At 38.0% G+C, this 18,545-nt stretch overlaps 1 protein-coding gene across 4 annotated transcripts in view; it reads left to right on the top strand.

Annotated features, from left to right (window-relative positions):
- Nucleotides 1–18,024, top strand: part of LOC126336924 (HEAT repeat-containing protein 6) — a 65,041-nt gene extending 47,017 nt beyond the window's left edge. For 2 of the 4 annotated variants that reach the window (XM_050001081.1, XM_050001092.1), the window contains 6 exons: nt 2,535–2,659; nt 2,876–2,963; nt 3,042–3,185; nt 7,955–8,032; nt 10,169–10,384; nt 17,678–18,024. In XM_050001081.1, coding sequence (XP_049857038.1) covers nt 2,535–2,659; nt 2,876–2,963; nt 3,042–3,185; nt 7,955–8,032; nt 10,169–10,384; nt 17,678–17,947 — 921 coding nt within the window. In that variant the 3' untranslated portion in view covers nt 17,948–18,024. Of the gene's footprint in view, nt 1–2,534; nt 2,660–2,875; nt 2,964–3,041; nt 3,193–3,467; nt 5,000–7,954; nt 8,033–10,168; nt 10,385–17,677 lie in introns of those variants that run through there. The other 2 variants (XM_050001101.1, XM_050001109.1) reach the window with 2 other exon arrangements.
- Nucleotides 18,025–18,545: the final 521 nt, after the last annotated feature.

The raw sequence follows: 18,545 nt of genomic DNA, 5'->3' as shown, positions 1-18,545 counted from the left end.
CAGTTACATTATATTGATTAACATCAGAGGTCACATTTATTTATATTTAAAAGAAAGTTATTTATACTGAATTCATTAAATCCAACCAATTAAAGAAAAAAATAACTTCACTACTGTACACTGTAGAAATATATCAACAAAAATAATAAATATCTGAAAATGTAAGTGGCTGCAAGAAAAAACACACACAAAAGAAATGCAAATCTGCATGCTTAGCGGGCCAGTGGCTCTTCTTTTCTGGTAAAAGGGTTGAAGGGAGAGGAGGAAGAATGAAGGAAAAAGACTTGATGAATTGTAGGATATGGTGAGAGTTGCGGAAAAGTCACCGAGAACCCAGGGTCAGGGGAGACTTAATGGATGGTTAGAGAAGGAAAGACTGGTTGTGGTAGCCTGCAACAGATGAGATTTGTAAACCTGAGAACTTAAAAGGTGGAAGATAGAATAATAAACAAGACAGAAAGTACTGAAAAAACCTTATCAGTAGTCAATAAGAGCGGAAAGCTAAGTGCTTTATACATGATAGGCAGGTGACAGGGAGTGGGGAAAAATAAACAAGTCAAAAAATAAAAATTCATAAAAATAAAATGGAGGGAAAAAAAGGAATAGTTACTGAAAAGAAATGCTGAGACCACAGAAATTAAATTTAAGCCAGGTAGGTGGTGAAAATGAAACACATGTTGTAAAGTAATTTGCCACTGTGGAATTATGTGAAACTGGTGCCAGGAGGGAGAATCCAGATGAAATGTGTGGTGAAACACTGCTGTAGAAAGTTTTTCAAAAGTGAACAGTCATAACTCCAGAGTTCTTTTCTGAGACTTTGCCATCAATCCATCAGTAGTTCACTATAATGTGGAAACAACCACCGAAAATTTAAATTTGAACATGAAATACAAACTGACGTCAGCACAGCACAAGACGGAGATGATAGATAAACTCCAGTGGAAGACTCTGCAGGAGAGACGCTCAGTAGCTCGGTACGGGCTTTTGTTAAAGTTTCGAGAACGTACCTTCACCGAAGAGTCAAGCAGTATATTGCTCCCTCCTATGTATATCTCGCGAAGAGACCACGAGGATAAAATCAGAGAGATTAGAGCCCACACAGAAGCATACCGACAATCCTTCTTTCCACATACAATACGAGACTGGAATAGAAGGGAGAACCGATAGTGGTACTCAGGATACCCTCCGCCACACACAGTCAGGTGGCTTGCGGATTATGGATGTAGATGTAGATGTAGACATTTGACAATGTCCAGACAGCCTATTGCCGAGGGAAGTTGCTTTCCCACGAAATTATGAAAGGATTTGTAAGTTGTCAGAATATCTTACAAAGGTGAGACATGCCATTCTAAATATGCATGATGGACTCTTTGCGGTGTCAGCATTAAGTGAGTTCATTATCATCACGTGGTTGATGCAGAAACCTGGAGTCGAAAACACTATCATTATACATGGATCTGTGGACATAAGAATTGGTAGCCTAATTTGAAGCTGTGGTGCAGTGTGTTTCACTGTTTTCTTCACTTATGCTCAATTCTTCATCCTTTCATATCTTTCAAAATATTACTGGTCCAACCTGTAGAAATTCATTTTCACACAACATAAGGTAAACTTAATTTTCAACTTAGAATACATGGTTTAAGAGATCTGTAATGTGACGCATCAGTTAAATTGCATAATTTTGTAGGACAGAAGTAAAAAAATTAAAATCACAAAGTATGTCACTTTAGCTTCACAAACACATAATATCATGGCTGCTCAGTTTGTTTCTGTCAGCCATTCACAGATTGTACCATCATGCTAACATGTTTCTGAGGCCAAAACCGAACATAAAACGGAACACCGAGAAAATTTATTCGATATTATTTTTACTACTTAATGGAGTTTGTAGTGATAATGTAGGCTGGGGACTAGGTTAGGTTGAAATGTATCAGATGCCATGTTTTGCTAAACTTAAGTGCAATATATAAGGTTTGTTATATTTATACTTGTGTTCTAGGAAAATTCGTAGTTTTAATTGATGCTCCATGTTAAAGAACTTTAAAAAACACTCCATTTCTATGTGTGATACATTCTGCAAAAATATCAGGAAATGTCAATCTGAAACTAAAATTGTTATTGATATGTGGTTTGTTTGACATTTTACTGAGAGCCATAGTTTCTCATGTACTAAATCAACTGTTAGTGTATTTAAAGTGTGCATGCAATGTTCAGAGTAGAGAAAGAAGGCAAACCCAGTTTCAGCATTCACTATCAGTTACCAATATTTGTAAAGTGCAGCCCTGAGGTTTACAACATTTTTATATGGGAATAGAAAATAAAGACAAATTTTGTATTTTTTATTGTTTTATTACTTAGACAAAATTTTCTGTACCTACTTATTGCTACAGACTTACTTTCCATGCTTTTTGTCTGTAAATTTTTAATTAAATATTACCTGTGCAAACCAATAGATTTTGCTGCTAACATGACCAGAATTATGATTTCTTCCATAAATGTTTTATTTATATTTTTATTCACTTTCTCTTTTTCAGGATATTCAGTTTGTGATAGATACTGCAGAGGCTGTAATTAAAGCATTAAGTGACAGCCATGTTGGAACAAGAATGAAAGCATCGTGGTCATTAAGCAACGTCAGTGATGCACTGATTGTTAATGTGTGAGTATGATATGAAATTGTGACAGTTAATTGAAATAACATGGAACATTCAGAAATTTGTTGAGATTTTAGTTTCAGGCATCTGTTATAACCAAATCGTGTGTTAATCTAAATTTAGTTACATACAATGTTAGCCAGTGATCTTGTCCAATGACTGCAGTTTTGTAGAAAATGTCATTTTGCTGATACTGTTTAAGGATGTCCTTTTAATTTCAGAGATGATGGTGAAGCTGAAGAAATACCCAAGTCTTTGTTTACAAAAATTTTGGAATCTGCTATTAAGGCATCGAGGGACAATGAAAAGGTGTGATGACTAAATTGCTTTAAATGATTTAGATTTATTTAATCTAAATGAAAGTTTTAATAACTCAGTAATTTTCAGGTTCGCTCAAGTGCTGTGAGAGCAGTTGGAAATCTTTTGCGAATTTTAAACAATGAACTGCTGTTCGACCAAGCTGTGAAGGAAAATGTTCAAGCTGCTGTCAAAGTCTTAATTCACAATGCTTCTACAGGAAACAATATGAAGGTATCAGGTTTGTGCTGTGGCTTATAAATCTATAAAGTACAGAATGAATGTAAATTTCAAGCACTTTTTTGACCATGAGGATTTGGTTGGAGGGGGGGGGGGGGGGGGGGGAGGGCACACAGACAGGATGTTAAATTTTCATTTATATATGACATAACTCACTGACTCGATTAAACTATTTATATGTTACAATGCCTGACTATGCACACTGTAATACTCCATTCTTATTCATACCAAGCATGCCAGTCGCATTATGAAAGTTTTGTGCTTCTTCTTTTATAGCGAGTAATTGCTGTAATTGTAATGAGAAAAGATAACATTCGAATGAGAAGGAATGGAAGCGAATGGAGATAACGAACTCCGTAACAGAAGCTTTGGTGGACAGAGTGCTTCAGAAGTATGGGCACGTACAGATAACACCTAACCATAAACGACGAAGAATGATTTCAAGCCGGCGGCCGCGAAGAAAAAGAATGCTGCTGCACAGGCAACTGCATTGAATGCTGCCAAGATGCCGTACAGAAGATACCATCGTCGTTCTAAACAGACAGTGTACACAACCATCGAGAACATTGAGTTTGCCACAACAGCTGGAGACAAGAACAATCGTATACCTGTCAAGTCTGTCGCTGCCCAAGCCCTGCTGGACGGACCCTCTGTTTTCTGTGGTTGTCGACTTAATTTTAGTTTAGATATTAATGATTCATTTGGTCAGGGTAACGGATGGTTCACTGTAGCCATTGTTCATGGAGGTTCTGGAGTACCAAATGTTCCAGGACTAGAAAGTTTCGTAGACAGAGACATTATTGCATTTCACACCTACCATATGGCCGAACTAGCTATTAAAGACTTTGGTAAATCTGCATATATGTCGACTTCTGCATTGTCTTTGTATACTCGTAATCGGACTTCTATATAAGCGCTACCAGCTATTAATATTTTATTCCTCCACTTCCATAATAACCACTGAAGAATTTCCTGCTGAGAGAGTGACTCTTTTCATTACGTAGACATTAACTAATTTTATTTTATGGAAGAATTTACAGATTTGTTGATGCAACTGCTGTTTATACATCTGCTGTTTACAACTATGTTCTCCTTGTTTCACCAAAATGACATCTACTTAGGAATCCCTCGGTAAATACATGATTACCAGTAACTACCCCATCCTACCCCCATTTTTTGTGTTTGATCATCACAATCTTTTATCATCAGAGCCAGTGTCTTGCATTTCTGTAAAGCTTGAAGTTTTCTTTAAATTAATAGTGCATTACTTCTTACATTGCTACTAACAGAAAAAGTACCCCAGTACTCTGGTATCAGACTACTAAAAAGTCTGCCCAAAAATCTGCAAGATAGTGTACTTCACAATGACTTTCTCAAGAAACTTAGACTATCTCATTGAAAGAGAGTTTTACAGTGTTGCAGAATACTTATGCCATTAAATTTTTATATATTGTTATTCATTATCAGTGATGTAAAAATGTAAGCTAAAGGTGTAGAAAAATAAGTGATAGAGAATGTTAATACTTTGACATGTCCTATATTACAGGTACATTTACCGTACACAATGTAATCTTACAATATCAAATAAAATTCAATTCCATTCAACAATAAAAATGACATATTGAGTTGCAGATGCCACAGTGAAAAAGCAGTTAACACATTCAGGTTTTGGCCAAAGTCTTCTTCAGAAAGGACAGAAACACACACACACACACACACACACACACACACACACACACACACACACACCTCATACCACAGCTGTCTCTGGCTGCTCCGACTAGAACGCAACTGTATTACATTGAGTAGAAGCAGCCATTGGGAGTGGGGCAGGAAAAGAGGAGGGATGGCAAGGTATGGGTGGGGAGAGAGAAGTCAGCACAGCTTTGCAGAGCATTCAGGGATTAGGTGGCAGGATAAAGCAGCCAGTCACAGTTTCAAAAGACTGATGGGAAAGGGGAGGGGGGGGGGGGTAGGGGAGCAGAGCGGGGGAGCGAAATAGGAGAGAAGCAGAGAAGGGGAAAAGACTGTAGGGTGCATTTGCAAAGAGTGACACACAATGAGGGTGAGGGCACATGAATTAGGAGATGAGAGGACAGAGGTGGTGGAAACTGGTGGGTGGAGGCTGTGGGGAAGTAGATTACTGTCAGTTAAGACCAGTATCATTATGGGAGCAGCGAAAGTGTTAAGGATAACGCCCATCTGCATACATCAGTAAAGCTGGTGGTGGAGGGAAGAACCCAAATGGCTCGGGTACTGGCCATTCATCCTGGTGGACAATTGCTTGCTAGGCATACCAACATTAAAAAAACACCTGTGCAATGATTGCAGCAGAGCTGGTATGTGACATAGCCTCTTTCACAGGTGGCCCGGCCTCTAATGGGTAAGGATAACTGTGAGATGGAGATTGGTCAGGAAGTGCTGGGTGTCATTGCGTGTTCATACCTCTAATTGTACCTAAGAAATATATTCTTATTAAATGATTTTTCAAGTGATAGCATGCATTATTTGCGTTGTTAATATTACTTAAAATACAATACAGTGAGAGGTATTGGCCAACTGTACTGGTCTTATAGCAACTAACGTGGGAGACTAATATGCACAAAGAAGGGCAGCGCAAATGGTCTCAGGTTTTTCTGACTAACAGGAGACTATAACGGAAATGCTGAAAAACCTGACTACACAGATTATTGGATGTAGATGCTAGTTATCCCAGTGAAACTTACTTGCGAAGTCTCAAGTACCTATATAAAGTGAAGAATACCACATTCCCCTACATTTCTTTTCTTTAGGGATCACAAAGACAAGATTAAGGTAATTACAGAACTTGCAAACGTATTTGAGCAATTATTATCCATATGCAAGTGCATCAGGAAAAACCCGCATAGGCCTATGTGTGAGAATGATAAGTACCATCTGCTTTGCACTTCACAGTGGTTTGCCAATAGTGCTATGCCTTGTGTGACTGGACAGGTCCATTCATACTAAACTCATGCAATTAAGAGCTATCAGCTGAGGGAAAATATTAAAAATGTCATTGTACAAAGTGCAATATCGGCATAATTTGGTAGAGTTTGAATGGACTGTATTATTCGTCTTCTGGACATATGGTTTTGTTACACAGTATTTCATCCTTTGAGAATAGAAGAGAAAATGTTGTGCCATGATAATAAAAACAACAGGATGCTACAATATTTGCATCTTGCATGCTGGCCCCCTACATTTCATGCAAAAAAAGGGGGGGGGGGGGGGGGGGGAGGGCAGCTTGTAAGTCACTAGCGTGTTGGTGATTGTGCTAGAAGCATGTAATAAATTTTGCTGCAGGTTCACAGAAGTGTGCCCACATGCTGATTAATTAATAACCCCATACGAAACTGTACATCACTACCACTTCACCATATGTGGCAGGTAGTACTCCTATTACACGTGCAAATAATGCTGAGGAAAAGTGACTGTCTGTTCTTTTCTGTACAACTCCAAATTTCTCTGATATTACTATTGTGCCCATTATAATGTGTATGAGGAAAGGTGGTTTATTATTTTTTTAACAACTTTAAGGTCAGGTCTCCCAATTATTAGAACTGAAAGTAATCAGTATTTACTTGGTAAGGTAGAGAAACACAGATTTTGTTCACCAAACATGCTCGGTCAAATTCCAAGTAACTGACCAAGCTGGCACAATGCTGAGACACTGAATTAAATGTGGGAGGATAGTGGTTCAAATCCTGTTTTAGGTTTACCTTGTTTCTGTAAAAAAAAACGTGAGGCAAATGCCAGAATTTTTCCTGTGAAAGCAGATCATCAGTGTCCTTCCCGTAATGTGAGTATGTGTTCCATCACTAATGTTCTTGTGAGGAGGATGTTAAACCCTAATCTTCCTCACTTCTCTCTCTCTTTCTCTCCCTCCCTCCCTCCCTCCCCCCCTCCCCTCCCCTCCCCTCCCCCCCTTCCAACTTCCTCCCTACCAATCATTTAATTCCAAACTCATCCACAATGACAAAAACACAGCACCAAAGTACACTGTCCAAGCATTTGTCACAGTTATCTGTATGATACACACTTCGTAACATAATACAGCAGCAAACTCCAAATTGCTTCCTGTGTAATCAATGCCCACTACCCCTGGGATGAAAATGATACAGGACTGCCTTTTATTGTTCTTTTGATGAAACAAACCTGTTTCTTATTGTACAGGTCCGGTTTAAGGACCCCCAATGCCCCTCTCTATACTATTAATTCTGTTTTATAAGGATGCCAGACAAAGGAACAGTAATCTAGAATGACCCACGTAAGGATTTTGGAAGTGACCTTTTCTATAGTATCTGCTTTTTGGATGACTAGCTTTCTGTGGTTGTTCTGTTTTAAGTTGCTGTGAGTATCAATGCTTAAATTGCGTGTTGTGTGTAGTCAAATAATGTAGGACTTTTTTTAACCCTATATTACACTACATTGCATGTGCCTGTACATACATGCTGAAATTACATGATGTCCCATGGTTTAAATTTCTTGTGTTCACCATGTCCACAAATAGAAAGGAGCAGTGTTAATTCTGGTGATCAATATGAACTGCAGCATAACTAGTGTTCATCTGGCAGTTTCTCTTTTCTAGCATTGGAAGACTTTGTTGCTTACTTGAAGATGTGTTGAAAAATTTTCTACATTCTGTTTTGCTCAGAATGTTAGTTAATTAACAAGATTTGTTACAAACTGTTACATTGGTGTTTTTCATTGCATGGTACAAACTGATATTTTTCTTTCCACAGGTACGGTGGAACGCTTGCTATGCAATTGGAAATGTGCTGCGAAACAGATTTCTTTATGCAGAAAATGCAGAATGGCTGGTAAAAATATTTAATTTATTTTTCAGAAAATTTAGGTCTTATTTAGTTACACATGATTTAAGACTCAATTCCAAATAGGGAATTCTTCTGTTATTATGATTGTTATTACTTTTGAGTTGTGAACTCATGTGATAGCAGTAAATTAAAACATTATTTTTGTTGTTCATAAGAACTGGATAGAATATTCAAGTATTAATTCTTGAAAGTCATAATTATTATCTAACAATTGTGAATTAGCTTCTCACGGCTTTTCTGCATCATTAAAGCAGTGGTAGGATGGTTCCATACACAGGCTATAGCTAAATTCTTCTGTATGCTTCTCCATCTGAATTAGTGGAAATGGAAGAGTTGAATCATCTTTTTAACGATTGTGATAATATACAGTATAAGGTGCTGTCTGTCTTTGCAGGGCAATACTTCATTATTGTTGATCATGTAAATAGAATTTCTCAGTTTGAGTATAAGCAATGCAATTATTAAAATAAACTTATACTTCACATAAAAAGGACAAAAATTACGTAAGATGAATGTGAAATCTAATACATTCCCACTCACTATAATTGTTCCATTTACTTTTATAATTATTGTTCAGTTTTATACACTACTGCTTGTGAAAGTGCAAATTATGTAATATGGAAAATGTCTGCAGCACCTGGGTATTGACATTGTAAAAAAAGAGAATTGCACTATTTCACTTTTAATGTTTTGCTCTTAGTGTTTATATTGATATTGAACTTAAGATCATTAGGCGTTATTAACGACAATTTTGCATGAAATTATTTTTCTCATTCTTTTGCATATTGTTTGAATATTTTGATGATGATTAAAATTGATTTCTTCCTTCATGGATATTTATTTGTGTAGCAAACACAAACAGTTGATTTCTCTCACAGGAGAACATATGACATCTGTTGTTGATACTATGCAGCGGGGGAAATTGAAATTTGCACTGTAACCAGCATATTTACTTTGTAAAAAGCCCACAGGAGCACAGCAGAGTTTAATGTCAAAAATAGCGTATACTTCAGTGGACAAACCTTCCATTGTTCACTGAACATGAACTATGGTTGGCTGGCTTTGATTATTAAGCCCCACTGCATTTTCATAAGCTTGTCAGACACACTATAACTGTACTGTAGCTCCTGATTCATTTATACTTGCTCACAGTTTTTTCTGACTCCTTAAATATCACTTTCTTCAGCAGTGGATGTCTTTATTTTATACACTGAAGAATTTTTTAAAGAAATTACAAAGTTTGTGTGTGTAAAATTAGCAATAAGCATCGTATTCTGTGTTGCACAGTACATCCTCTCTATACCACCAACTGCATAACTGTATCTGGTTTGATGAACAGTTTGACAGAACAAAGAAATGTAATGATATACCATCTACAACAGATCTACACAAAGTAAGAAAATCTACATTGAAACGAATGTTCCAGGCAGATGATTGCCATATTCTAATACTTTTTGGAAATTTAGCAAGACGTAGGGCTGTCACACCTAATTTTATAGTCATGCAGAAACTTATAGTTGCATACCAGTTCAGCAGTTTAAAATTATTCAAAGTGAGAGGAGACAACTTGAAATATTGTATCAAATGAAAAGTATTACGAGAGGGATCTAGATTAGCTCAAATGCACTGTAGGAAATTGAATTATCATTCACACTAAAGCAGATGTGATGAATAGAACTAAGAGATTTATCAGCTCTCAGATTTCCATTCTTGTTCAGAAAAAATTGATTGAAATCTAAGTGGAAACTTCAGAGACAGGAAGAGAGGGATTAATGATCAGTGGAAATAATTGACTTGCAGGATAGGAATAATGCAATGAATAGATGCTAACAGAAAGTATGTGGAAAGGATTAGGAAAATGCATTACAGCACAAGAATATTACCAGGTGTGGAAAATAAAGACAAGGAAAAAAATCAATGTTGGGGAGTCATTTAATGTGGTTTAGTGCTCATGGGAAACCCCACCTCCAATAGCACGGCAGGTGGTTTGAAGAGAAGACACTTCTAGAAGCTTTTTAAGAATTTTAATGGATTGACATATTACTTGAAAACTTTTGTAACAGACACATTTCTTTTAGATACAGAGTTCTATATGATAGTATGTTTTTGTAATTTTTTCAGGCATCTGCTTTCCAAACATTGTTGGAATTAGTTCAGAATTTTCGTAACTTCAAAGTAAGAATTAGTGCAGCAGCTGCTTTAGCAGCCCCTTCCACAAGAGAACAGTATGGAAGTCACTACATAAATGTTTGGATAGCATTGATCCATGCGCTGGAGAATTCTCACAATATGGAAGACTTCAATGAATACCAGCATCAAGATAATCTTGTACAACAGGTACCATTAATTTACAATAGTGCTCTTAATCACCTCTAGACAATACTTCCCACAAAACAATAAAATTACCACTTTATTTTTTCCCCAAGCACCTAGTCCAATGGTTTAGTAAATCTGTGTGGAGAACACAATTTTTGAGACAGTATCATTACATATTGCATATCATGTAGGCGTTGTTAATTGTATTGCAAGTAGAGATGCAAACTTTGCCGAAGTACTGATATATAGACTTTCAGTAAATTGTCTATATGATTCATATTCTGGCATTACAAGAGGTCTGTCACTGTCTATTTACATACATGTTTCTTTTTAAATAAAATTTTTAAATTTTTACAATGAATCTTAACACTTTCTTGTGTAACTTACTGGCCTGTTTTGCATGCCTCTGCCTCATCGAATCTGTCCTTTAATTTTAACTCCTGTAAGTATTCGATATGATAAAGCATTATTTAATAACATACAAAACACTGCAGAATTTACTATTCATTATCTTCATATTTATAGCATTAAATTCAGTAAGTAATTTTAATATCAGAAGAGTTGAGACATTGTCAGGCACATACAAAAGAGAAAGGAAACTTTCAAAAAAAAAAAAAAAAAAAAAAAAAAAAAAAAAAAAAATTAGCAACATTTTTCTCTCTCTTGCGTATTCCTATTGCTGACTCAATGTGTCCTTTAGTCAGTTAGTTGTCTCCTTTACTCCAGATTATTTACATTCTACCAAAAGGTTCAATTTAGAGCATTAAATTTTTAGCATGTATAAGCATCAGTATCGTAACACAAATTGGTGAGCTGTACCCAGTAGAAGACATTTCAAAAAGTAGACAAGTGGCAGTGATCAACAATATAACTATATATATCTTTACAGCAATTAAAAGCTAATGAACTGAACATGATTATACACTCATTGATGACTAGATATTGACTGCGTGACATGCTACTTTACATTTCAACTATCAAACATTGATTTAGGCTTTGTGCAAGAATCCTGCTCATAGGTGAACAGCCGCGCAGGATTAGCAGAGCGGTCTAGGGTGCTGCAGTCATGGACTGTGCGACTGGTCCTGGCGGAGGTTCGAGTCCTCCCTCGGGCATGGGTGTGTGTGTTTGTACTTAGGATAATTTAGGTTAAGTAGTGTGTAAGCTTAGGGATTGGTGACCTTAGTGGTTAAGTCCCATAAGATTTCACGCACATTTGAACATCTTGAACATAGGTGAACATACTACAGAAGTTGCAAAACAGTTAAGATACACTACTGTTAAATTTTGTATGTCAAAATACAAGACAAAATTAAAGATACCAAGATACAATAAACAGAGAAGTAAATTTAGCAAAAGCTGTATAATTGGAAAATGACAAAAATGGACTAATAAGTACTACTTTATGATAGATAGATAGATAGATAGATATCCAGCGATCAAAGGCCCTGAAGACTAGCACTGCTTTCACAAACTGCCTCCATCCCTTCCTGTCTTCAGTCCCCAGGGCTGCTAGGTCCTTCATCAGGTTGTCCACCCTGCGCTGCCTTGGTCGTCCAATGGGGTGTTTGGTGTTTGGTTTTCCCTCTAGTGCCATCTTTGCCTGTCTTCCATCTGGCATACGGGCTAAGTGGGCCACCCATTGTATTCTTTTGCTCTTTATCTTCTTTACGATTGTTGGTTGTCGCATTAGAAGGTAGATTTTCTCGTTTTTCCTTCTCCTCCATTCTCCGTTATCTAAAACTGGTCCCCACATCTTCCTCATTAGTCTTCTTTCAAATATTAGTAGTTTTTCCTTTTCTCAATTAGTCATGCTCCATGTTTCTGAACCATAGATTTTCATCTTAGTGTTCACTGAGATCGATTTAGAGCCGAGTGTCTCTCTGAGGGAATGGATACATTTCATTCCCACTGCTATTCTTTCCCTGATGTCCATTTTTATGTTGCTGTCCATGGTAAACCAAGATCCCAAGTATTTGAACTGGTGTACTCTTGAACCTCTTGCCATCTATCTCAAGAAATTCTTCCTGCTCTTGTCTTCTTCCTAATTGCATGAACTCTGTTTTTTCTTGATTCAGTTTGAGCCCTTCCTTCTGTGCACAATTGTCCATTTTTTGGCACATTCTTTTCAACTGGTGCTCTGCTTATGCAAGGCAATTGAAGTTACCGTCCATTCGTACTCCAGCCCACTCCTGTTGCCTACACTCTTTTAGTACTTTCTCTAAGATGACATTGAACAGAGCATATGAGAGAGCATCCCCTTGTCTGAGGCCTGTCTCAATCTCAAATGTTTCTGATGTGGCTCCTCGGAAATGTTCTGCTGCCTTTGACACTTCCATACAAGCTCGAACCATTCTCACTAGCTTCTCAGGAATTCTGAAGTCACGCATTGCATTGTATAGGCTATTCGTGTGGATGCTGTCATATGCACATTGAAAATTGACAAACAGACTGTAGATATCTTTATCATATTCCCAGTGTTTTTCAAACAATTGTCTTAGTGTGAAAATTTGATCTACTGTCAATGTGATCTATTGTCAATCGGTTTGTTCGAAAGCCATTTTGGTACTCCTGTATGTTGTTCTCCATCAATGGTTGCAATTTTCTGAGGATAATGATAGACAGTACCTTATATGTTACATTCAACAAGCTGATTCCTCTGTAGGTACCACATTCCATTTTGCTTCCCGTCTTGTATATTGGGCATATTATAGCCAGCTTCCATTCTTCTGGCAGTGTCTCCTTCTCCCATATCAACTGCATCAGTTTATATCTCTCTTAAGTGAAAGCTCTCACCTCCCTCATCGATTAATTCTGATGTTCTGTCCTCTCCTGGGGCTTTGTTGTTTCTGAGTCCTTTGATTGCTATCTTCACGTCTTATTCACTAACTTCCTATTCTTCTTCATTTTTCCATTCATCCATAGTATCTGCAGGTAACATCTCATCTGGGTCTGGGTGATTCAACAGTTCTGGGAAATATTCTTTCCATCTTTCTACTGTTCTTTCCTTGTCATTTATAAAGTTGCGTTCTTACCTCTAATGAATGACAGGGAAATTTTAATTTGTATGGGGACGCCCAAAGTTTACTAAGAATTTTCTCGAAAGTGAAATTTTCGAACTGAAATAATTAACAAACTAATGGGTTATTTTAATAAAATTATATATTTATTTTTAGAAGCAGGAAAATTTGGGACACTAAACTATAACACTGAATTTTAGAAAGAATTACATTTTTAGATTCGCACTTTCTGGAATGCAACAGTTTTAAATAAAAATATCTTTTCAGATGGTAAGTTCTCAGGAAAGTAAAACATTTGTGTGAAGAAGGAGAATGAGGGTTTCCATCTTATAACAATGTGCACATGGTTAACTGGTATCATAAATTATGCATATTTCTTCAAATAAAATGTTTCCATATGAACTAAAGATACTAGTGTTATCATCAACTAGTACATTGTACTGTGAATAATAAAGTTCAGCAGGGTACTGCGTGAATAAGAAATCTTGTTATGTAATTATGGTATAGAAACTACTAATATAAAGAGTTCAACAAAGAAACAAATATTGACATCAGGAGTGGTGTAAGAATAAGTAGAATAGTCCTACATTGCTCCATTACATTTGCTTTTAAATTACAGCAAATTTAAATGGCTGGTTACTTAAGCTATACAGAGGTAAGGCAGAAAATAATTCTTCTAATTTGAAAATAATATTGGTGGAAACTCCAGATATGAATATTAACAATGTAGGAAAAGACGGATTGCTACTTACCATAAAGAAGATCCGTCAGGTTGCAGAGAGGCACGATTAAAAGGCACGTGTAGTTTTCAGCCACAGTTTTGTCGGTCAAAAACACACACACACACACACACACACACACACACGCACACACACACACAAACACAAACAAAGTAAGCACACCTCACGCACACACGACCACAAAGTCCATCATCTCGGGCTGGAATGCAACATCACGTGGGATGCAAGCAGTAATCTGGAGGGGTGGGAAAGGGGAGGAGAATAGTGTAAGGGTGGGGAGACAGACGAATGCTGTCTGGTGGAATGTGCTGGGACTAGACTTCAACACACACAATGTCAGAAGGTTGTGGGGCAGGGAGATTGGGGAAAAAGGAGCAAAAAATGAAAGGAGCAGGGAAAGACAGGATGATGCATTGGCAGAGATTTGCAAATAAACAGAGTGAGAGATGAGAATGGGGAGGAGATGACACAACATTGGGAGTGGAAACCATTGGGTGGAGGGTATGGGGACAGTGTGTTACTGTAGGTTGAGGCCAGGATAATTACGGGAGAGGAGAATGTGTTGTAAGGGTAACTCCCATCTGTGCAGTTCAGAAAAGCTGGTGGTGGAGGGAAGAAACCAGATGGCATGGGTAGTGAAAGCAGCCATTGAAATCAAGTGTATTACTTTCAGCTGCATTTTGTGCCACTGTTTGGCAGTGGCCATTCATCCTGGTGGACAGATGGTTGGTAGTCACACCAATACAAAAAGCTATGCTATGATTGTAAAGAACTGGTAAATGACACGGCTGCTTTCACAGATGGCCTGGCTGCTGATAAGGTAGGATAAACCTGTGACAGGAAGTGTTGGGTGGGTGGATTGAGTATGTTTTGCACATGGGTCTTCTACAGGGATATGATTCTTGTGACAAGCGGTTGGGATTGGGAGTGGCATAGAGATGGACTAGGATGTTGTGGATGTTGGCTGGGCAACAGAACACCACTTTACGAGGGGTGGAAAGTATCTCGGGTAGGATGTCCCTCATTTCAGGGCACGATGATAGGTAACCAAAGCCATAGCGAAGGATGTAGTTCAGTTGTTCCAGTCTTGAGTGGTACAGGGTGACGAAGGAGATACTACTTTGTTGCTAGTTTTTGGGAGGGATGGGAGGATTGGGATTGTGAGAGAAAATGGCATGGGAGATCTGTTTGCAGACTAGGTCTGAGGGTAGTGCCTGTCTGAAGGCCTTTGTGAGACCCTGGCATACTGAGCAGGGCAGATTTTGTCACTGAAGATATATTGCGCCCAGGTAACCATGTTACATTGGAGGGATTTTTTTGGTCTGAAAGGGATGACCGCTATCAGAATGCAGGTACAGTTGGTGGGTTGAATGTTGACAGAGGTGCAGATGGAGCCATCAGAGAGGAGGTGGTCAACAACTAGGAAGGTGCACACTTTGTTGAGGAGAACCATGCAAAGTGGATGGGAGAGAAGGTGTTCATGATGTTGTGAATGAACGAAAATAGGTGTCGTGGCCCCGGGTCCAGATCATGAAGATATCAACAATGAACCTGAACCAGCCTAAGGGTTTGGTGTTTTGGGAGGCTAGGAAGGTCTCCTGTAGATCGCCCATAAAAATGTAGGCATTGGAGGATGCCGATGCCATGTGGGTGCCCATTGCTATGCCCGCAGATTTGTTTGTATACCTCACCTCCAAATGAGAAATACTTGTGGGTTAGGATATAGTTAGTAAGGTGTATGAGGATTGAGGTAGTGGGTTTGGAGCCTGAAGGATGTTGGGAGAGGTAATGTTCAATAGCGATAAGACAATGGGCATAAGGGATGTTGGTATATAGGGAGGTGGTGTCAACAGTGGCGAGGTAAAGGTGTAGGGACGGTGAAGAGTTGGTGAAGGAAGTGGCTGGTGTCTTTGACATGGTAGGCTGGATTACAGACATTTGGTTGGAGGTGTTGGTCAGTAGGTGTCGAAATTTAGATGAACATACATTTGGTCATATAGGATGATGATGGTACAGAAAATTTTGTACGTTATGCTTATGGGAAAATCCCAAATTTAATTCAGCTAAATTATATACCCATTGATTGACATCTGGCTGATTAGCTGCTAGCTGACTCGCCTACTCTTGCAGATGTCTTTGTTTCAGGCACCATTTCGCTTGCATATGTGACACTCTTGTACATGATGCCTCAGTGTTCCCTGAGGCAGGCAGTGAGGCAATGATAATATGTTTTATATCTTGGGAACAAAAAGTTTTTATCTTTGTGGTTCAGCTGATCTCTCACCCCCTCTCCCCCTTCTCTCCCTTACAGATGTACCTGTTTGTTTATGATGTTTTGCAGCAGATTCACAAATAATAATAGTGGACTGCTTTCTGGTCGTCAGACTGATTTACATCTTCTTTCTGTCCACTTTCTTGAACATTGTGTATTAATTAGTTTCTTTCTCCACATTCATTGTTACTTTGCTGTTCCTTGCCCAGTTTTCTAAGTGAACAGAAGATGTTAAATTTCCACAAACAGTTACCAAGTTCAATGTCTCCAGTTCTCAGAAGAGAACACTTGACTCAAGAAATGTGAAAATTAGTACAGTCTTTCATATATTTCTGTTGGCATTTGAAATGGATTTTACTTTTTGTTTTGTTGGCTTTTACTTTTTGTTTTATTGTCAGCTAAAGTCTTAACATAATGTGTTCACAAGTTCTGAGCTTGGTATCCTGATCAAGGTCTTCTGTGGTCACCCTAGCTATTCCAGGTGAATATAAGTATGATCTTGTACATCTAAAAACAAAGATGATGTAACTTACCAAACGAAAGCGTTGCTATGTTGATAGAGACACTAACAAACACAAACAGACACACAAAATTCAAGCTTTCGCAGCCCACAGTTGCTTCATCAGGAAATAAGGAAGGATAGGGAAAGACGAAAGGATGTGGGTTTTAAGGGAGAGGGTAAGGAGTCACTCCAATCCCGGTAGCGGAAAGATTTACCTTAGGGGGTAAAAGGGACTGGTACACACACACACACACACACACACACACACACACACACACACACACACACACACACAAGCAAACTCTTTGCCTTTACATATGTCTGCTTGTGTCTGTATATGTATGGATGGATGTGTGTGTGTGCGTGCGTGCGTGCGTGTGTGTGTGCGTGCGTGCGTGAGTATATACCTATCCTTTTTTCCCCCTAAGGTAAGTCTTTCCGCTCCCGGGATTGGAATGGCTCCTTACCCTCTCCCTTAAAACCCACATCCTTTCATCTTTCCCTCTCCTTCCCTCTTTCCTGATGAAGCAACCTTGGGCTGCGGAAGCTTGAATTTTGTGTGTGTATTTGTGTGTGTCTCTATCAACTTACCAACGTTTTCGTTTGGTAAGTTACATCATCTTTGTTTTTAGATATATTTTTCCCACGTGGAATGTTTCCCTCTATTATATTCAAATAAGTATGATTTTGGTTTGATATCCCATATCCTTACCAAAATACATATAATCCACCATCTGTCATAGTATTTTTGATCCAACGTGTAAAATGTTTATGTTGCAGATATGCCACACACTGATCCATCTGGCAAATCTGGTTTCCGAGGCTGATCTGACTCCTCTTGAAGATATTGTTGTGTTCAATATTGATGTACTTCAGCAGAGTATTACCAGATTCCAACGAAATGTGATTCCAGAGAAAACTGCTAACCTGATGAAGACTGCTGATTACATCTCTTCTTTTTTGCGCAATCAGAATCTCAGTGCTGACCAGAAAAGATCAGCTTCTCTTTTGCTGAGAGTGTTTTCTGTGGAAAGTGACACATTTTTATAATTTTTTAAACTTTTCTTGCAGTGAATTTTTATATTGTACGTATTCACACAGAATAAAATATGTTTATATATTGTTTACTGATAGTGTACTATGGACCAATATTTTCCCCATTCTTTTTCTAACATCAACATCCCACCCACACACAAAAATATTTGTATTTAGCTATAAATATCATTTTAAAGCAAGGTTTTTTTAAATAACAACTTCAATTAAGGTAGTATGAAAAGATTAATAATCTTCCATAATTTTTGCAGTCTACAGATTCCGATTTATTTTCTTGTACTAATAAAATATGAATTGTAACAATATTTGAAATAGAGGGAAGAAATACGAAAGGTTCTTTTAACAACGAAAATAGTAGATAATTGACAATATCATGTAATTGTATAGCTAAAATATCTACTCACCTAGCGAAGGAAGGACGACACACATATATAGAAAGGTTTTACGTATGCAAGCTTTTGGCACCAGAGGCTATCTTGTGGCAGAAGGGTTGAAACCGGGGTGACTTACCGGACGGTATGAGACGGAAAGACTGGTTGTTGGAGACTGCACCCTATGAGATTTGAAAACCTGAGAGCTTAAATGAGGAAGAAAT

The sequence above is a fragment of the Schistocerca gregaria genome, chromosome 1, assembly GCF_023897955.1.
Source record: "Schistocerca gregaria isolate iqSchGreg1 chromosome 1, iqSchGreg1.2, whole genome shotgun sequence".
NCBI lineage: Eukaryota > Metazoa > Arthropoda > Insecta > Orthoptera > Acrididae > Schistocerca > Schistocerca gregaria.
This window is presented reverse-complemented; position numbering and strand designations above follow the sequence as displayed.